Source organism: Symphalangus syndactylus, chromosome 17 (genome assembly GCF_028878055.3).
Source record: "Symphalangus syndactylus isolate Jambi chromosome 17, NHGRI_mSymSyn1-v2.1_pri, whole genome shotgun sequence".
In the NCBI taxonomy this organism is placed as follows: Eukaryota; Metazoa; Chordata; class Mammalia; order Primates; family Hylobatidae; genus Symphalangus; species Symphalangus syndactylus.
Window position 1 is genome coordinate 81,562,580 of NC_072439.2, and position 19,903 is coordinate 81,582,482.

Here is a 19,903-nt window from a genome sequence, read left to right on the forward strand (position 1 = left end):
CTTTCTTTCTTTCTTTCTTTCTTTCTTTCTTTCTTTCTTTCTTTTCTTCTTCTTCTTCTTCTTCTTCTTCTTCTTCTTCTTCTTCTTCTTCTTCTTCTTCTTCTTCTTCTTCTTCTTCTTCTTCCTCTTCTTCTTTCTTCTTCTTTTTTTTGGAGGTAGGGTCTCATTCTGTCATTCAGGCTGGAGTGCAGTGGCATGATCAGGGTTCACTGTAACCTCTATATTCTGGGCTCAAGCGATCCTCCCACCTCAGCCTCCTGAGTATCTGGGATGACAAGTATGTGCCACCATGCCTGGCTAATTTTTCTATCTTTTTGTAGGGATGAGGTTTCACTTTGTTGCCCAGGCTGTTCTCAAACTCCTGGGCTCAAGCGATTTGCCACCCAGGAGTTTGAGATCAGCCTTGGCAATATGGTGAAACCTCACCTCCCAGAGGACTAGGATTACAGGCATGAGGCACCACACCAGACTTGATCTTTCGATACAATGTTAAGATATGGGGGAAAAGATCCTCACCTATATAAGGCTTAGCTAGAGCTAAGAGTTCAACGTGAGCTTGAGGAATGACAGTCTTTGCACATAAACAGGTTCCCAGGTCATTTACTACAAACAATAAATGTTCATGTGGTTTTAGTTGTCTTTTCTCCAATAGTGGATAATGTACTTTAGGGCACTTCAGCTAAAAAATTAGTCGATTTGCACATTTCCAGGTATTAATGTAAGTAAAAATGAGTTCATACCATCTAAAATACAAAATATGCCCAATGTTACTGGCAAGATTGGTTGGAGCCTGCATTCTTATAAATGTGTCTCTCTGACTGACATCAAGACCAAGACAATTACAGAGGACACTGCAGCCCAGTCCCAGGCACAAATCTGTATGCTTCGGGCAGAATTGTTTTATGTCAACTATTAAAATGGAGATACAGTTATGTTGGAAGGTTATATGGCACTTTATATACAATAATAGATAGTTGAGAAAAAGCGTTACCCATAGAGAGTGATTAACATTAATTAATGAATGAATTTCATTCATCCATCCATTCAGTCAGCAAATATTTATTGATTATTCGTAGGTACCAGACATTGTTCTAGATATTAGGGTACAGTGGTAAATAAGAGACAAGGCCTCTTTTCTCATGGAGGCTGCATTTTTAAAGTAGGAAGACAGATTATAGACAGATAAATAAAAATAAATAAGAAAAGACCCAGTGATAAATACTAGGATGAAAAACAAAGGCCTAGGTGATGCAATGGCAATTGAGTGATCAGGTTCAGCTTTTCTGAGGTATTGGCAATCCAGCTACAATTTGAATGGCAAGAAGGAAGCTGCCACCTGAAGATTGGAGGAAAGAGTGTTCCATATAGACAGAAGAGAAGGTGGGGACAGTGGGCAGTAAACTTGGGTGTGGGAGAGGAACAGAGAGAAAGGCAGAAGCCAACACACCTGGAGCTCAGTAAGGGGACTGAGAAGCAGAAGAAAGAGTGGAGAGGTGGCCAGGTGCCGATCATGAGGCAGGATGATAACAAAAAATGGAATAGAATGTAAAATAGGAAGAACATTGGAATCAGACGATATAAAAATATAAGGCAGAGATTTTGGAAAAATTCAACTTGCTCCAGGCATGATTTTTCGTCTGGAGCTTACTAGTATTTAAAATTGCCTCTGATGAAGGCAATCTGCATCACCATTCTTTGTCTTGAAATAAAGAATAAGACACTTTTAGTCCTTTTAAGAATCTTATATCCCACTGTAGTGTCTATAACTTACAACAGTTTCCCCTTGATTATCAACATAATACACTTTATGAAAGAACATTTGGAAAATACAAATAAGCCAACAGGAGAAGAAAAAAACCATTCCAAATCCAGCCACCCAAGAATAACTATTGTTAACATTTGGGCACAGAATCTGCTATGGTCTGAATGTGTTCCCTCAAATTCATATGTTGAAACCTAACTCCAAAGGTGACGTATTAGGAGGTAGGGCCTTTCGGAGGTGATTAGGTCACGAGGGCGAGGCTGTCATGAATGGGATTAGTGCCCTTATACAAGAGGCCTGAGGGAATTTGTTAGCCTTCTTTGCCCTTCTGCCATGTGAGGACCCAGCAAGAAGGTGCCATCTATGAGGAACGGGCCCTCAGCAGACACCAAATCTGTTGGCAACTTGATCTTGAGCTTTTCAGCCTCCAGAACTGTGAGCAATAAATTTCTACTACTTATAAATGACCATATCTCAGGTTATCTTGTTACAGCAGCTCAAATGGATGAAGACAAACTCTATGTTCATACAATGCAGTGGTTCAGAATACACTCTGGAGTCTGGGTGAGAATCGTTGCTTTGCAACTTGCTAAACTTGTTTTGCAACTTGCTAGTTGACTTTCAGTCTATCTTAATTGCTTATAAAATGCCACATAACTGTCTGCAAGGTCTTTAAGCCTCAGTTTTCTCTTCTGAAAAATGGGATAGTAATCTTACTTTCTTCATAGCACTGCTGTGTTGATTAAAGGACATAAGCCATGTAATGCTCTTGATTTAGTGCCTCGCACATGGTACATTCTTTAACATGTTACCTATTATGCTATTATCATTTTACAAAGTTGGGACTATACTGTAAAACTTTCCATATATAAACTCCTATTTCATTTATCACTAGACATTTTTAATAGTTACATAGTATTTTGCTATAAGGATATGATATAATTTAGTTAAACTCTGTTATGGGATACTTTGGTTTTTTCCAGATTTTCACTGTTTAATGAAATTCCACAGATAAAATATTGCAATTTTCATGTTACTTCTCTAGGATAAATTCTATGAAGTGGCTGGGTCAATGGGCATAAATATTTCCAAGTCTCTTCTGAGGCATATTATTATGTCTTCTGCTATGAATTTAGATAATACCCTGGGTAAGAATAATGTCTGGAAGTAAATAATCTACATATGTGTGAAGTTTTGGAGGCATGATTTACCATCAGCTTAATGTAAATACTTTATCTCCTCCTTCCCCACGAGTTCACACACTTTTTTCTCCACACCTGTTCACACCTTCTGGTGGGCACCCTTCATGCCTTGGGGAAGCTCCCCAGTACCAGGCTTCTGGTTAAGCAACTCTGCTTATAGTTTTCTGATTTGCTGGGAATTCTGTACTTACCATTCTGTTTACTTGAAGACATAAACTCACTGGGTTTTAGTATATTGGGAATCCAAGCCCTTCAACTTACAGGTGATATGAAACTAAAGTAGAATGAACAAGTGGTTTGTCCAAATTGGTCCTGTGGACCATGCTATTGTTAGACTGCTAAGTAATCCTGGATCATTTCTTTATCTTTAGAACCTAGATCAGCAGCCAGTACATGTAAACAGCCAGTATGGTTTGCCGAATGAATAACTACTTGAAGTAACTTAAAGCCTCCTAGGATTTTGTAACCGGAAAGGATCATAGAGTCATGGAAACTGAGGCCTAGATTGGTTAATGAGATGTAGGTAGTTATATATTAGTGACAAGTTGGGATAACAGCTCAGGTCCCAGTACAGACAAGGAGAAGCCAGGAGATGTGGCTTGCTGGGGTGAGATGGGCATGAAGAGAAAAGATTAATTCTAACTTGCTCCAGAGGGAGTAAAACCAAGACCAAGCAAAACTGCAAGTTGCTGATAGGCCAATTTCAGCATAAGAAAGAACTTTTTGATAATTGCACTGTCCAAAATGGAAATGGATTTTCTTAAAAAGAAGTGAGTTGCCCCTAATGGGAAGTGTTCAAATAAAACAGGGCAATAATTTGTGAAGTGTTTTAATAGAAAAAGATTTTTTGGTTTGTGTGTCTGGTGGGGATAAACAACTTCTAAGGTCTCTATCACAGCTAAGATTAAATGATTTGTGAATATATATATCTTGATAGATAGATATTCTTCCCTTGTTGATCTGTTACTTTGTAATTAAGTCTTTTGAATGTGAATTCATTATCTTTCTCATTACAAATAAGACCAGATACATTTAAATGTCTTCATTTACCCAAGATTCCATGGGTTTAAAATGATTGTTTTAGTGGTATTTCAGTGTGCTACACACAGTAGGAGTTCAAAAGATAAAATTTAAATTAGCTCTTAATTTTGGAAAACCTACATTTAAAGTAAATTGAGCTACAGGCTCCATGCATTTGAACAATTTGATTGAACTCAGCTGGTCTCAACCAAATACATCAGTTGATCACATTCAAGAGCACTAAATATTCATTAGCTTTTTTTTTTAATTAAAAAAGGCTAAAATTAAAAGAAGGAATTTGGGTAGATGGTATTGTGGTGAAATAAAAGTGTTCTCTTATTGGCTTTCTGAATAATAATATGAAATTATGGCTGGAAGTCTTTCCCAGAATTGAAAGAATCCTTTAAATATTAAACTGCAAATATAATTTTATTGTACTTCAAGTATAGGTACCGAAAGACCACGCTTTTAGTGTAATCCTTTCATGCAAATTCTAGGAAGACAAGTCACATAAATGAACCATATTCCAGAAATGCTTTCAATTTTCAAGATTTCATATCCATAATAGAAATGGAGTTTCCAACAAGTTCATAAGTAAGTTCAGTGAAAAGCTCCACTCTCAAACAGCAATCTAGCAAAGCTTTGATGAGTAGCAGAGATAGCATCTGTGATGCACTCTTTTTGAGTCTACCCAGGAAGGAAATGCATTAAAAAAACAGCAAAAGTTGCTTTCTGTTTATTTAGGTTTTTTTTTCTTCCCTTTCTTCTTTTTTCCTTCCTTTCCTCCCTCTTCCCTTTTCTCTCTCTCTCTTTCTTATTAGAAGGCTAAATACAGAAATCAATGATCCAAACAGGTATTCATTTGAATCATCAACAATGTTTTGGACATTCTTAATAATAAAATTCGCTCAAGTCAAGATGGACTATCCATTAGCTAGAATATTCCAGCCATGCCCTTTTCTTGCCTACTTAGGAACATATCACACGGGCAGCAAGATCTTCTGTTTCAGACATTGTGCTAGATGCTAGAGAGATAAAAATATAAGGCACGAACCTTGGCCTTACAGACACCTAGCAAATCCATAGCATTGGTTCACCATAGAACCTAGAGTAGACTCAGAGTTCTTTCTGACCCAGGACTCCTGACAGTCATTGCTAATCTATCGCTGCATTGGCATAAGAGGTAATATATATTTGTCATCCCTGGTGGGAAATCAAATGTTCTCTGGTACATTGATTATACCAGATTCTGTACCAAATAATTGTCTCATTCTGACAGTCATAATCATGGCTATTTCATGTCTATAATGTAAGACCCATTTCATTTCTATCTTGCTGAAGTTTGATTTTTCAAATGCCACTCTCAGGAGCATGAAACAGAGAAAACTAATTTTAAGAAAAGTTACCTCCACTGCTGCTTTTGCCCTTTCAAACTCTTCTTCTAAGGAGTGGTTTCGAGAAAGTAATGCGCTTCCCCAGCGATGTTCTTTGGTCAGTCGAGCCTGAAATCAATCATACACATAGTGTTGTAATATTAGAATCACATGATATTACAGAAATATACAGGTGCTTTTTCCTTTTCCCATTTCACTTCCCTAGAGTTCAAGAATCATCTGTGATTGATGACATTTTTGGAGTACTGTGCTGGTATGATGTTGCCTAAACTGAGATGCTGTCAAAATGTGTGTGAGCATGCATGCGTGATTCTTCCAACAGTGGGTCTCAGCCCTGGACTTATTAAAACCACTCCTCAGGCCTCATCTCCCAAAGATCTTATTTTAGGTGGTCTCCATTCCAGGCCTTGATATTTTAGTTAACCTCTCCAAGTGATTCTGATACGCAGCTAGGATGGGCAATCTCCATTACAAGTCTAGCTTTAGAAATTGATATTCAAGCTTTAGAAATTGATATTCAAGCTTTCAGCTTGTGAGGAAGATCAGCCTCTGGTTAAAAACATAATAGCTGCAGAAATGAAAGTGTGGCTTCCAGGCCTTTCTCCATATGTACACAGCAGATCCTCATGCAGAATTCTCTTCCTTTTGCCTTCCCTCTGTTGGCACTGTCTTATGTCTCATTTCTTAGGATATTGTTCTCTATTAAATAATAATGAATCACTTAGATGAAATCATGTCTGATAAGGCCAACTGCTTTGCCACAATTAATAGGCAATGTAATTTATACACATCTTAACTTAGCTAAATGCAAATATTTTCAGAAGACCTTTCCCCAAGAGTCCGCTGTAATTTTAAAAATGTTATTAATTTTTAATTTCACAAAAAATGAATACTTATTTTGAAAAAAATTAATCATGGAAAATAAGAGGTGGACCACTAGACCTTTTTATCTGCAGTTACATAAACATTTAAACACATAATATGTATGGTAATATATACAGTAATGTGTTTCAAAAACATGAAACATAAAAGGCATGCAATTCTTCAATTTTTTCACTCAACAATTTACTTTGGAGAGTTTCCCTTTTTTTTTTTTTTTTTGTTTGTTTGTTTTTGGTCTATCTCTGTGCTCTACCAGGGGATCCATGAGGAAAAGAATCTTGTTTGGTAACTTTTGTACTCCCCATGCCCAGCACAGGGCCTGACAAGTGATGAGTGCCCACGTATGCCTAAGGGCTGCAGGATAAGGTATGCACTGAGACACAGCTAGGCCTTGGGGAATAGGAGGAGATGGGCTTGAAATGAATTTCCCCAGTCCCCTTTATTATAGAGTGGTGGAGGGGTAAGGAGGGTGACTTCTTGGTATGTGTGTTAGATCGCTCTGTGGCAGTGATGCTTAACCTTGGCTTTCCGTGGGAATTACTTCAACAGGCCTGGGCCCCACCCCAACCAATTAAGTAAGAAACTCTGGGGGTGGGGCCTGGGCCTTTGATGTTTGAAAAGCACCTCTGGTAATTCTGAAAAGCAGTCATGGTTTGAAAACCACTGTTCTACAGCAAAACTTTCCTCTGCACACAGCACTTGCCCTCCATAGAGCTCAGCTGCTCTTCAGTCGTTTCTCTACCATTGTTGGTCCTGAAGGGGACCCCCCTCTTCTACTGTGACACCATAGTACCACCAGACACCGCTCTAAGTAATTTAGACATTATAATTTATTTTGCTCTTTTGGCAACTTCATGAGGTAGGTATTATCAACTACATTTTCAAGATGATGATGTTGAGATACAGAGAGCTTAATTCACTTGCCCAAAGTTATACAGCTAGTAAGTGGCAGGGCTGGTACTTCAAGGCCATGCTCATAACCACTGCTCTACACTGCTTCTCCAAGGAGGCTGTGCTCACCTAGCCATGCTAGGAAGACAGAAAACACAGAAAGGCTGCTGCCCCTGGGGGGCCGTTGCATGGGTGAGGAGTCAACAAGGAAGCCCTTAGAATACTGTGGATTGCAAGCAATGATGAAGTAATTATGACCGTAAACAACAGTGTTAGTCTGTTTTGCTTTAATAAATGTGGAACATTTATTTATTAAAATATTAATTTATGTTTCCTCCTCTTTGTTGGGAATACTTCTGTATCCTCAGCATCTCCTAGCAGGCAGTAGGTGCTCCATAAGTAGTCAATAAATAGTTGTTGAAAATACGCTGTCAGTGAATAGATGTGTGAATGAATTAAAGATATTTTCTCTTCTTAGCCCCAGAAGGTGTTCTCAGTCAATGCTCTCTGTTCAATCCAGGAGGCTAAGGGGGAAGTTATAGGAGACTGAGAGGGGTCTTGTTTTTTGTCCTGGATCTGGAGTGGCAGAGGTCTGTGCTAGCAAGGTCCTACTGCCTGGGCTTTAGAAGTGGGCAATGGCAGCTGAATGCCGGAGGGGGCTGCCAAGGAAAATGCAAGGCCCACAGGCAGCACAGGGGTGAGGTGCCTACAGGGGTGCCTGTGGTCAGAAGATGGAAGGGTGGTGGGGTACCTCTGGGCTTCCAGGAGCATCAGCTCCTCACTGTTGGGTGGGCCAGGCTCACGGGCCACCATGAACAAGTAGCCTCCCTTCTCTAGGCCCCATGAAAGCTACTACCTCCTCCTAACCCAGACACCTGACACAGGGAGGGTGACCTGAAACGTAAAAGTGAAGCCAACTATCATATCATCCTGGCAAGTAGGGTCTTAGAGCCAAATTTAATATCAGTAAATAAAAATAATAAGATATTTCTTGTACTCCAGGGTTGTGGCAGCCAATTTACACTCATTGCAAAAGCAAAAGAACTTGTGACAGAAAAATGTATGCCCAACTTTGAAAGAGGCAAATTGAGGTTGCGTGATTTCTTGATATCATGTGAGAGAATTTTCTAAATCTTCTTGATCCTTGTATTAGCTTCTTAGGGCTGGTGTAAGAAATACAAACTATCACAAACTGGCTGACTTGAAAGGACAGAAATTTATTCTCTCAATGTTCTGGAGACTAGAATTCCAAATCAAGGCATTAGCAGGGCCACGCTCCCTCTGAAGGCTCTGGGGGAGAATTTGCACCACGTCTCTCCCAGTTCCTAGTGGCTTCAGGCATTCTTTGGCTTATGACTGCGTCACTCCATGTTGCCTCCTCTTCTCTCTCAAAACTCCGTCTGCCTTACTCTTATGAGGTACATGTGGTTGCATTTAGGGCCCACCCAAATAGTTCAGGAAAGCCTCCTTCTCCAGAGACCTGTAATTTAATCATGTATTTTGCTATACCTGGCCACTATTCAGCCAACTACAACCCTGATCTGACACTTTTGGGCCACAATATATTCGATGAACAAAGATAAGCAAATATAAAGGAGAAGATAGTTCACAACCTTTTAGGATTAAGTCGTTAGGATGCTGTAACCTAGTAGAGGTGTTAACTCCAAAGGTGATATCTTATTGTCTTGTAGAAAGTTAGCCAATCTTGTATCTAACTAGGGAAACTCATTTTGGCATTTATTTCCCAACTGGCTATATAAAGCCCTGTTCCTCATTGTTTTGCTTTTGCAACCAACTCTATTGTCTTCCTGTTGGTTCCTTCATTAATAAAATAAACAAATAAAAATTTCAAGTGTGGACGCATGGTAAGAAATAAACTTTCTGAGAAACTGAAGAAAATGCAAATAAATGAAAAAATATCCCATGATCATGAATTGAAAGAATTAACATTGTTACATTTCCCAAACACTCCCTAAAGCAATCTATAGATTCAGCCCAATTCTTATCAAAATTCCCATGATGTTTTCCACAGAAATAAAAAAAATCATAAAATTTGTACAGACTCACGAGAGACCTTGAATAGCCAAAGCAATCTTGAGCAAAAAGAACAACATTGGAAGGATCACACTACCTGCCTTCAAAATATATTACAAAGCTATAGTGATCAAAATGGCATGATAACAGCATAAAAACAGGCATATAGACCAATGGAACAGAATACAGAGTCCAGAAATAAACCCATGCATTTATGGTTAATTGTTTTTCTACAAAGGTGCCAAGAATACATAATGGAGAAAGAATAGTGTCTTCAATAAATTGTTCTTGGAAAACTGGATATCTACAGGCAACATAATGAAATTAGACCCTTTACTCACATTATATACAAAAATCAACTCAAAATGGATTGAAGACTTAAATGTAATACCTGAAACTATGAAACTACTAGAAGAAAACACTGGGGAAATGCTACATGACACTGGTCTGGGCAAAGAATTTGAAAAATATGGCACTAAAAACATAGGCAACAAAAGCAAAATAGGCAAGTGGGATTACATCAAACTCAAAAACTTCCACACAGCAAAGGACATAATCAAGACGATAAAGAGACAACCCTCAGAATAAGAGAAAATATTTGCTAACCATACATCTGATAAGGGGTTAACATCTAAAATATATAAGGAACTTAACTCAATAGCAAGAAAACAACTTGATTTAAAAATGGAAAAAGGACCTGAATGGACATTTCTCAAAAGAAGACATACAAATGGCCAATAGATATATGAACAAAGTATTCAACATTACTAATCATAGGGAAATGCAAATTAAAACCACAGTGAGATACCACCTCACACCTATTAGGATGTCTGTTATTGAAAAGATGAAAGATAAGTGTTGGAGAGGATGTGGAGAGAAAAGAACCCTTGTAAACTGTTGGTGGAAATACAAACTAGTATAACCATTATGGAAAACAGATGAAGGTCCTCAATAAACTAAAAGTAGAGCTACCACATGATCCAACAATTCCATTACTGGGTGTATATCTGATATGGTTTGGCTGTGTTCCCACCAAAATCTCATCTTGAATTCCCACGTGTTGTGGGAGGGACCCAGTGGGAGGTAATTGAATCATGGGGGCAGGTCTTTACTGTGCTGCTCTTATGATAGTGAATAAGTCTCATGGGATCTGATGGTATTATAAGGGGGAGTTTCCCTGCACAAGCTCTTTCTTTGCCTGCTGCCATCCATGTAAGATATGACTTGCTCCTCCTTGCCTTTCACCATGATTGTGTGGCCTCCCCAGCCACATGGAACTCTAAGTCCATTAAACCTCTTTCTTTTCTAAATTACCCAGTCTCGGGTATGTCTTTATCAGCAGTGGGAAAACAGACTAATACAATATCCAAAGGAAATGAAATCAGTATGTCTAAGCAATATTTTAATTCCTGTATTCTTTGCAGCATTATTCACAATAGCCAAGATACAGAATCAGTCTGTCTATCGATGGAAGGAAGGGTAAGGAGAATGTGATATATATAGATGATGGAATGCTATTCAGCCTTATACAAGAAAGAAAAACTCATTTGTGACAACATGAATGAATCTAGAGGACAGTGTTTTAAGTGAAATATGCCAAGCACAGAAAGACAAGTACCATGTGATCTCACTTACATGTGGAATCGAAAAAACTTGAACTCATAGAAGCAGAGTAGAATGGTGGTTACCAGGGGCTGGAGGTGAAGGTTGAGAGGTTTGGGAGATGTTGGTCAAAGGATATAAAATTTCAGTTAGATAGGTGGAAAAAGTTCAAGAGATCTATGGCACATTATGGTAACTATCATTAATAACAGTGTATTATATTTTTGAAACTCGGTAAGAAAGTAGATTTTAAGTATTCTCACTATAAAAATAAGTATGTGAGTGAATGCATATGTTAATTAGCTCAACTGAGCCATTTTACAAAGTATATATATATTTCAAAACATCATGTTTTCCATGGTAATATATAAAATTGTAATTTGTCAGTAAAAAATGAATAAAAAAGGAAAAAACTTTGTGCATTTATATAATGTCATGAATGATCCATGAATGGCAGTAGAGGAAAGTGAAAGCACTAACGTTTTTGTCCCAAAGCAAGTCCTTTTCTTAGCAGGCACTTCTCACCAGTAAGGTACAACCTCACTTTCCCGTGAAGCCTGACCTAACAGGACTCCGTTACTGTTCTTGGCTTCTTCCCTTCGTCAGTGTTTCATGCACCAGCTGCACTGCGCATCACAGGATGCAAAGGGCACTGGAAGAAGAGAAAAATCTCTCCGAATTCTAGGCTTACAGTTCATCGTCTCTTTACCACTTAAAACAACAAGTGCAAATAGAATCTTACTGTGTAAATGAAATTTTATTTTCATAGTACAGTTACTGTTTAGGGAAGTGTTATTTTCCACATTTTTAGGAAGGCCTTAGATTATCATTAAGAAGAGTGTTATCTATGTCACATTTTGAAACCATTTCTTTTGCCCAAGGAAGTATAAGATAAATGCCATCAAAGATCAGTAAACACTGAAGGTAAACAGAGGCAGTTTTCAAATTGCGATTAGTATGCAGTTAAAGATCCTGAAAATTTTCTGCAACTTAGCAGTGTGCTCAGACATACAGGTTTAGGATTCAGAATGAAATACAGATTATAACATATGGTAAAGATCAGCCTTCCTTTCAATACAAACTTTTTTTTTTTTTTAATTTCATCACAGGCAAAAGCTGTGGGAAGATACATATATATATATATAAGTAATGCCTATAATCTGGTTATATTGCTTAGTACTTACATAAAGGTATGGTAAACAAAACAACTACACATTACACTCATAAATTTGAGTTGCAGTTGTTTTAACTGCACAGTGATTTCCAAACCTTTGTGGGCATTGGAATCACTGGAAGGCCTTGTTAAAATGCAGATTGCTAGGCCCCACCCCCCAGGGACTCTGATTCAGTAGGTCTGAGGTAAGGCCCAGAATCTGCATTTCTAACAAGTTCTCAGGTGATACTGATAGTGCTAGGCTAGGGAACTACACAGAGAACCTCTGATCTAGATATTGACATTATGTGTATATAGTTCACAAATGTACTGGAGTTCGCAAATGTACTCTAATGTAGGCATTTCTTTTCTCCTTTGCATGATTTTGAAAAATGCTCCACAGCTATAGCAAGCTCCTGGAAACACCTTGGGTTTACAAATGGCATTTTAATTGGTTTAACTTAATTGGATTGCAGGATATTGCACTCTCCAAAGAAGAAAGCATTAAGTTCCCCTAACTGTTGATCTGAATGATAAGCACTAGGTAAAGAGAGAGAAGAAAGAATTTAACAGATTCTTAAAAGGAATGTTGTATTTTATTTCCTTTATTCAAAATTGTGATTGTGATCAAAATTATAATTTGAAAATTACTATATTTGTGGCTGTGGTTGTTCTAGCAAAACTCTGTTGGCTAACCACAATGGCCATTGTTAATAGCTTCTCATACAATTGCCTTTATATTATTGCTGGAGGAGAAAAAGGAATCTGTTTAACCGTAGAAAAGAAAAATATAACAACTAGCAGACCTTGAGTGACAGAATAACATGGTCATTAAAAGCATACGCTGGAGTCAGATTGCCTGAGACCAAATCCTGGTTTACCATTTACTACTACCTGGTGACCTTGGACAAATTACTTAAACTATTTTCATCTGCGAAGTGTATGTTCACATGTCGAGTCCCTATAAGGACTGATTATAACAATTCATGTAAATACACCATACATAGGACATAGTACATGCTTAATACAACTTTGCTTTCATTATTATCTTTCTGGTTAGTGCCTATCAAGTGTGACTGTTAGAGTACTTTTGTTTAGTGGTTGGTGGAGACTAGTTGGAGTCTTATACTAGAATAGATCATTTAAACACTTTCCTCATTGAAATACTCGGGATTTTTTTTTTCTTAAACAGTCAACAAACATTTGTCATTGAAAGTACACACGGCCGGGCGCGGTGGCTCACGCCTGTAATCCCAGCACTTTGGGAGGCCGAGGGGGATGGATTGCCTGAGCTCGGGAGTTTGAAACCAGCATGGGCAACATCGTGAAACCCTGTCTCTACTAAAAACACAAAAAATCAGTCGGGCGTGGTGGCTGGCACCTGTAATCCCAGCTACTCGGGAGGCTGAGGCAGAAGAATTTCTTGAACCTGGGAGGCAGATGTTGCAGTGAGTCGAGATCGCGCCACTGCACTCCAGCCTGGGCGACAGAGCAAGACTCTGTCTCAAAAGAAAAAAAAAAAAAGAAAATACACACAAAAACTGTCCCTCGTATGTAAAGGAGCCAATTCCTAGAGCTTTGTACAAGGCATGGCAGCATATAGTCCCCATCTCCCTTCAACTATGAAATTCTATGTTGAAGAACATTGAGGCAAATAAGTGCTGATCTGTGAACAGTCTATTATCAGGCAAAACTAAAAACTATTATTGAAACTAGTTTTAAAGATGATCCAGAATAAAATTTTGGGTTTTTTTCCTGCCCTTTAATTAACTTCAGCTGCTACTTCCACATTGTTAAATTTGATTAGTTGTTTTCCTCTTTTGTTGGGATCCCTTATTTTTCCGCTTCCACTGTGTACAGATTTCCTACTGTGCTGGAAGTGGTCTTTCAGATTTCTTTCCTGCCTGCCTGCCTTCTTTCTTTCTTCCTGACTTCCATCTTTGTTTCATTCTCTCCTCATTAATCACTCACTGTGTGTGGCCTGGAGGGAAAAAGCCATGATGAAGTGGCTTCTGTACTGTATTCCAGCAAACAAAATTATTAATATTGATAGTGTATATAATTGTTTCTGTTAGACACAAAGATTTCAACTTTAGTCTAACTCGTCTTTCCAACTTTTTCCTTGCCTTGTGGAGAGTAGACATTCGAACGCATTTGTTGAACTGAAATGGAATGAAACGGAAGCCATCAACACTTCTAAAAGTAAGGGCTTGAGAATCATTTTGGAAGAGGAAGGCACAAAATTGTGTATGGCCTGAAATCAGATGACAATCCTAATTTGTTTTACAAAGATTCTGGAATAAAGTGATACACGTTCTTTAAAATTACTTAATCATATCAACCCCGTAAAAGTAAGTAATAATCAGAGTTTGCAGTGAGAAGGGAAATTGTGAATTATCTCTGGTGGATAAGCATGATGTGGCTGAAAGAAGGTGGTCTGTAGTTAAGAACAAATGCTTTATTATTTATTTATTTATTTATTCTTCTTCTTCTTTTTTTTTCAGAGATGGGGTTTCACCATGTTGCCCAGGCTGGTCTTGAACTTCAGAGCTCAAGGATCTGCCTGCCTCGGCCTCCCAAAGTGCTGGGATTATAGGCATGAGTCATCTCACCCAGCCCAATAACAAAGGCTTTAGGAACTAATGGGTTGATTTGAATCCTGGATCCTTTCCTCTTTAGCTGTGTCACCTGGGGAAAATTTTGCTCTCTAAGATGTATTTTTCTTCTGTGAAATAGGGATTATATTAACTCCCAAAGTTATTGTAAGAATTTCAAATAATATATAAAAATATAATCTCATTACACATAGGAAGTAGGTATGCGATAAATAACAGCTACTAACATGCATTTCCTTTTACATTACTCCTTTCGAAATTTAGAAAACATACCTGCACTTAAGGTTTAAATTGCTCTGGTTTGGGATTGAAGGAAATCAAAATGTTTTACTCCAAAATATATTTCTTTGACATAATCTGAAGTGGCCCTGCAAAGCTGTCTTTTGTTGGGGAAATTCGCATCTGTAGATCTGTAGAGAATCTGTATTAATGCAACCAGCACTTCCTTTGCCCAGATCTAGGAAAGATTAACTGAGAGTCTGACACCTTTAAAGGACTGAAAGGAAACATTTATCAGCTATTCTCTCTGAGACTCCTACCTGCCAGAGGCTTCATCTATATGATAAGGCCCCCTTTGCTAGCCAAGCCTCTTCCTTTCTCCCTCCCATAACCTGTCCTGCAACCAAAACCTGTTTTTGCCCATGCTCTGGGCCCATATTCTCTCTGCAACCTCAAGATGGTATATAAGCTTCTGTACCTCATTGGGGGGTTGGGTCTTCGTTCCGAGGGCTCCTGTGTATACACGTTAAGAACATTTGTATGCCTTTTCTCCTACTAATCAATCGGCCTCATGTCAGTGGTGTTTCAGTGAACCTTTAGGGGACCAAGGGCTTTGGTCCCGTCAGGATATTGCCAACATTTAAATTGTTCTGGTTTGGAATTAAGACTATGTGAATGGAAGCATTTGCTGTGCCAAAGTCAGCAAAATCAGTGAGTTACAAAATTGTGACTTGGCACTTGGAGAGCTGGCTGCTGCACATCCCAGTAAAATCTAACTGAGGTCTGCAAAAGCCTGTCTTGGAGCTCCCCTTCCAAGTGTCCAAATCCAAAAAGGCTTGAACCATCAGTCTCCAGCAGAAGCTGAATTATTTTTCTTTTGCCTCACTAATCACTATCTTAACCTATTTGTGGAGAAAGGTAATTTTATATTACTTTCTGTGTTTTTCTTAATTCTTCAAGTGTTTTCTAATTTTTCGGGATATATGACTTTTAAAAACAATTAACTCCAGGGAATATTAGTTACACAGTTTGGGTAAGTGTCAAGAAACCTTATTCTTAAAAACACAGAGATTATATAATTTATTATCACCTCCAGTCACTCTGATTAGTGTATGGTTGGGGCTCAGAAAAATGGTACCCCAAAACATGGCACTTGGACCTGCCGTGTACTTTGAACTAAAGAGGCAGCCTCAGAACCAAGGTGTCTCTGACCTTCTCCCATTCCCCTGTCTCTCGCCCCTCTGCCTCCCCTGAAGCACAGGTAGGGACTTTCTCTGAAGTTCCCAGAAGAAATGCAATCTCCTTAGAAAAGATTAACTCCCAGGAAGGAACACCAGAGTTGACACCACACCAACTCAGTTAAAGATCCTGAAACTTTTCTGCAATTTAGCAGTGTGCCCAGACTTGCTGGTTTAGGATTGAGAATGAAATACGGATTATAACACATGGTAAAGATCAGCCTTCCCAATATGGCTTTTGTTATATATAGATATCTATATAAATCAACTTCTTACATATTTTAAGTTCAGCCTAAAGATTTCTCTGTACATAGTGAGCTATAACCTAAATAGAAGTGTAAACAGACTGTAACCTACTGTTGTGCCAATCATGGAGTTTTGGCTGATCGAAGGGGACTCAGATGAACTTTACCAGGCTGAAACTTCCCCCACAGGGTTGACAAGAATTGCATGCCAGGTTCTGGACAGAAATATGGTGATAATTAAGCATAAATAAGGCTGCGCTTTGTCCCACTTGCTTGTGGCTAATAGTCACATAGCAGTAGATACTGACAATGTATACCCTCATCGTTCCTACAGACCGGATCTCTGACATTCAAATAATAAAGCTTTTGTTTAAGGATCATTAAGATGTTTTTCAGACCCTGAATTCCAGTAACCAGTTTGAAGACCCTCACAGATGAATGGGATCAGCGTGAGAACACAGCTTCTTTATCTCTCTGTCCTATAGCTTCACTCTGCACTCTTCAACCAATTAATGATCTCCACACTTCTGCCCACTCCAAGACCCTTAAAAACCCTAGCCCCAAACTCCTCGGGGAGATGGATTTGAGGTTTCCTCCCATCTCCTTGTTGGGTGACACTGTGATCAAACCTCTTTCTCTGTTGCAACTTGGTGTCTTGGCTAACTGACTTGCATTGGGTGATGAACCTATTACAGTCACAAGGCTATTGTCTGTTCTTAAGGCCCCTTCATTTCCCCTAAAAATCATTTACTCTTCCTCTAAGAGTACCATCATTCCCTACTTCCCTCTCCTCTATGAAGAGGATATTTAGGCTCCAAGCATCTGGCCCTTCCCTGAGTTTCATACTTTGTGTGACTCTCCACATGCTTCCACATCAGTCTGTTTGCATGCCTTTCCTCCTGTTAATCAGTTTGGTTTGTAGACTCAAATTCTCAAAACTTCCAGAGGTGGAAAGAAATTTCCTTTTATCCCTACAGCATTCAAAACACTATTTGAAAGAGGCTAGACTATGTTTTTCCTTTTCCTCATCTTACAAAGAAAATTTGAAAACATTAGTTCTTCACATTGTGAGCTTCCATTTTCTTTGTGATTCTGAAATACAATTTTTAAAGGAATTTTGTAAATAGGTCTTCACCTGTTGGGTCACTGCCTTATACAATTTATGTTGGCTTGAGAGAGAAGAAAATGTCTCCTTGATTTTCCTGTGAACCATTTGAGTTACACTTTTTTTTTTTTTTTTGGCTGAGTCTCGCTCTGTCACCCAGACTGGAATACAGTGGCACAATCTTGGCTCACTGCAACCTCTGCCTCTCAGGTTCAAGCAATTTTCATGCCTCAGCCTCCTGCATAGCTGGGACTACAGGCATGTGCCACCAGGCCTGGCTAATTTTTATATTTTTAGCAGAGATGGGGTTTCACCATGTTACCCAGGCTGGTTTCGAACTCCTGACCTTAAGTAATCCACCCACCTTGGCCTCTCAAAATGCTGGGATTACATGCGTGAGCCACCACACCTGGCCCCATCTAAGTTATACTTTTAAGGTGAATTTTTATTACCACCTTCATGATTTTATCTATATAAGTGGTTCATAGACAAAATATTTATTTATGCTTCTAACATTATATTGTTAAATCAACTCCTTACATAGTTTAAGTTCAGCCTAAAGATTTCTCTGTACATAGTGAACCATAACCTAAATGGAGATGTAAACAAACTGTAACCTACTCCTGTGCCAATCACACAGTTTTGGCTGATCAAAGTGGGGCAATTGTTCAAACCGTGTTCAAATAAGGCAAATGCCAAGCTGTAACCAATACGGCTTTCTGCCCCTCGCTTCAGTTTTCTAGACATCACTTTCCTTTTACTTTCTGTAAATCTTCCTCCCCTTAGCTTCACTGGAGTCTTTCTGAGCCTACTCTGGCTCAGGAGGCTGCCTGATTCGTGAATTGTTCTTTGCTCAGTAACTCTGTTAAGTTTAATTTGGCTAAGGTTTTTCTTTTCTTCCTTTTTTTGAGACAGGGTGTTGCTCTGTCTCCCATGCTGGAGTGCAGTGGCTCAATCTTAGCTCAATGTAGCCTTTGCCTCGCGGGCACAGTCATCCTTCTACCTCAGTCTCTTGAGGAGCTGGGGCTACAGGCTTGTGCTATCATGCCCAGCTAATTTTTGTGTTTTTTGTAGAGACAGGGTTTTGCTATGTATCCCAGGCTGATCTCAAACTCCTAGGCTCAAGTGATCTACTTGCCTCGGCCTACCAAAATGTTGGGATTACAGGTGTGAGCCACTGTGCTCAGCCAGATTTTTCTTTTAACATCTTTTCGTCTTTTATTACAAGTAGATTGATCAGGTTATTCTCCTGCTGCTTGAGTGACTTGGTGTTTCAGATCTATTAAGTCCCAAATTCATGAAATTTTCCTAATTTAACCATAGGCTGAAATTAAAACTAGGAGATTATGAATTTCCTTAGTTTAGGCAAATCTGCATAAGTAAACGTGCAATGTTTTTAAAAAACAAATAAAGAGTAAATTCTTTACAATAATTGATAACTCTCTAAAAGGATTCATTAAGATTTATCCAGATAGAAAACTCTCAGGTGCATTTTAAACTATGTTTTGGAGACAATATAGAAAATTTTCTAAAGTACTTCGTCTTCGTTTAAGGTAAGGTGTACTGATGGGTAAGAGGAAGGACAGTTTGGTGGGATGAAATCAGACGACCAGCAGGAGAGTTGCAGTCACTGGAATAATAAGATAAATGCATCCTGGGTCTCTATGGCAATCAGGGACACCAGCTGATCTTCCACCTCAGCTCCTTGTGGAACAGCCTACCTATGCCAAGTCTCACCCGCTTTAGAAACAAACTTTTTATTGCTACGTTAAATTGTTCCAAGAATTCCAGTTTATGAAACCGTACCAATCACTTTAGCTGAGCCTAAATCTCTACTGTACTTATCAAGAAATATTTTTCTGATATAGTCAGTGCTATAAATTTCCTTTTAAAAATACATTTAGAGTGAGCACCAAGGAAAAAACTACATTTTCATGCTACATTTACAATTCATTGAGGTTTGCAGGGCTATTTGTTCAGGAAGTTGGTGGACTTGTTTCCCAGCTAAGATCTGGGAGCAGTAATTGTCCTCTCTTGTGGAGGGTCAGGTGTTTGTAGGGGGCGCTGCTGGTGGCTTAGAAAAGTTTCCAGAGGCCTTCTATTTGCTGAAGATTTCCTCTCTGTCTGTCTCCTACCTCTCTCTGCCACTTACTAGTTGTGGGTCCACAGACAAGTTTCTTCAGCTCACTGTAACTTAGTTTCACTGTCTATAAAATTGGACTTACCTGATCGAGTTCTTTAACAGAAAAAAATGAGCTAATATGTAAGAAGTCCTTATAGCACTCAATAATATCTGCTATTATTATAATTATCTGTTTATTTCACCTCAGATAGTATATTTCCTCTTGGTTTCAACATCTAGTAAGCTCAAGAAAATTTCTCTTGCTCATTTTATTACGCTTATTTTCCTTAAAACTGATTCTCATCTCAACTAGATTGTAGAATGCATGAATTTGGATGCACACAAATTATGATATCTTTGTGGTTTTAGATCAAGGCCTTTAAAAGTGTTCAAGGGAATGAAAAGATTGAGACTGATTT

General features: G+C 38.7%; 1 protein-coding gene across 14 annotated transcripts in view; it reads right to left on the bottom strand.

The window, feature by feature from the left end:
- The window catches only part of PEX5L (peroxisomal biogenesis factor 5 like), a 686,817-nt gene that overhangs the window by 65,711 nt on the left and 601,203 nt on the right, over positions 1-19,903 (bottom strand). For all 14 annotated transcript variants that reach the window (XM_063621798.1, XM_063621795.1, XM_063621797.1 and 11 more), the window contains one exon: positions 5,391-5,486. In XM_063621798.1, coding sequence (XP_063477868.1) covers positions 5,391-5,486 — 96 coding nt within the window. The remainder of the gene's footprint in view (positions 1-5,390; positions 5,487-19,903) is intronic.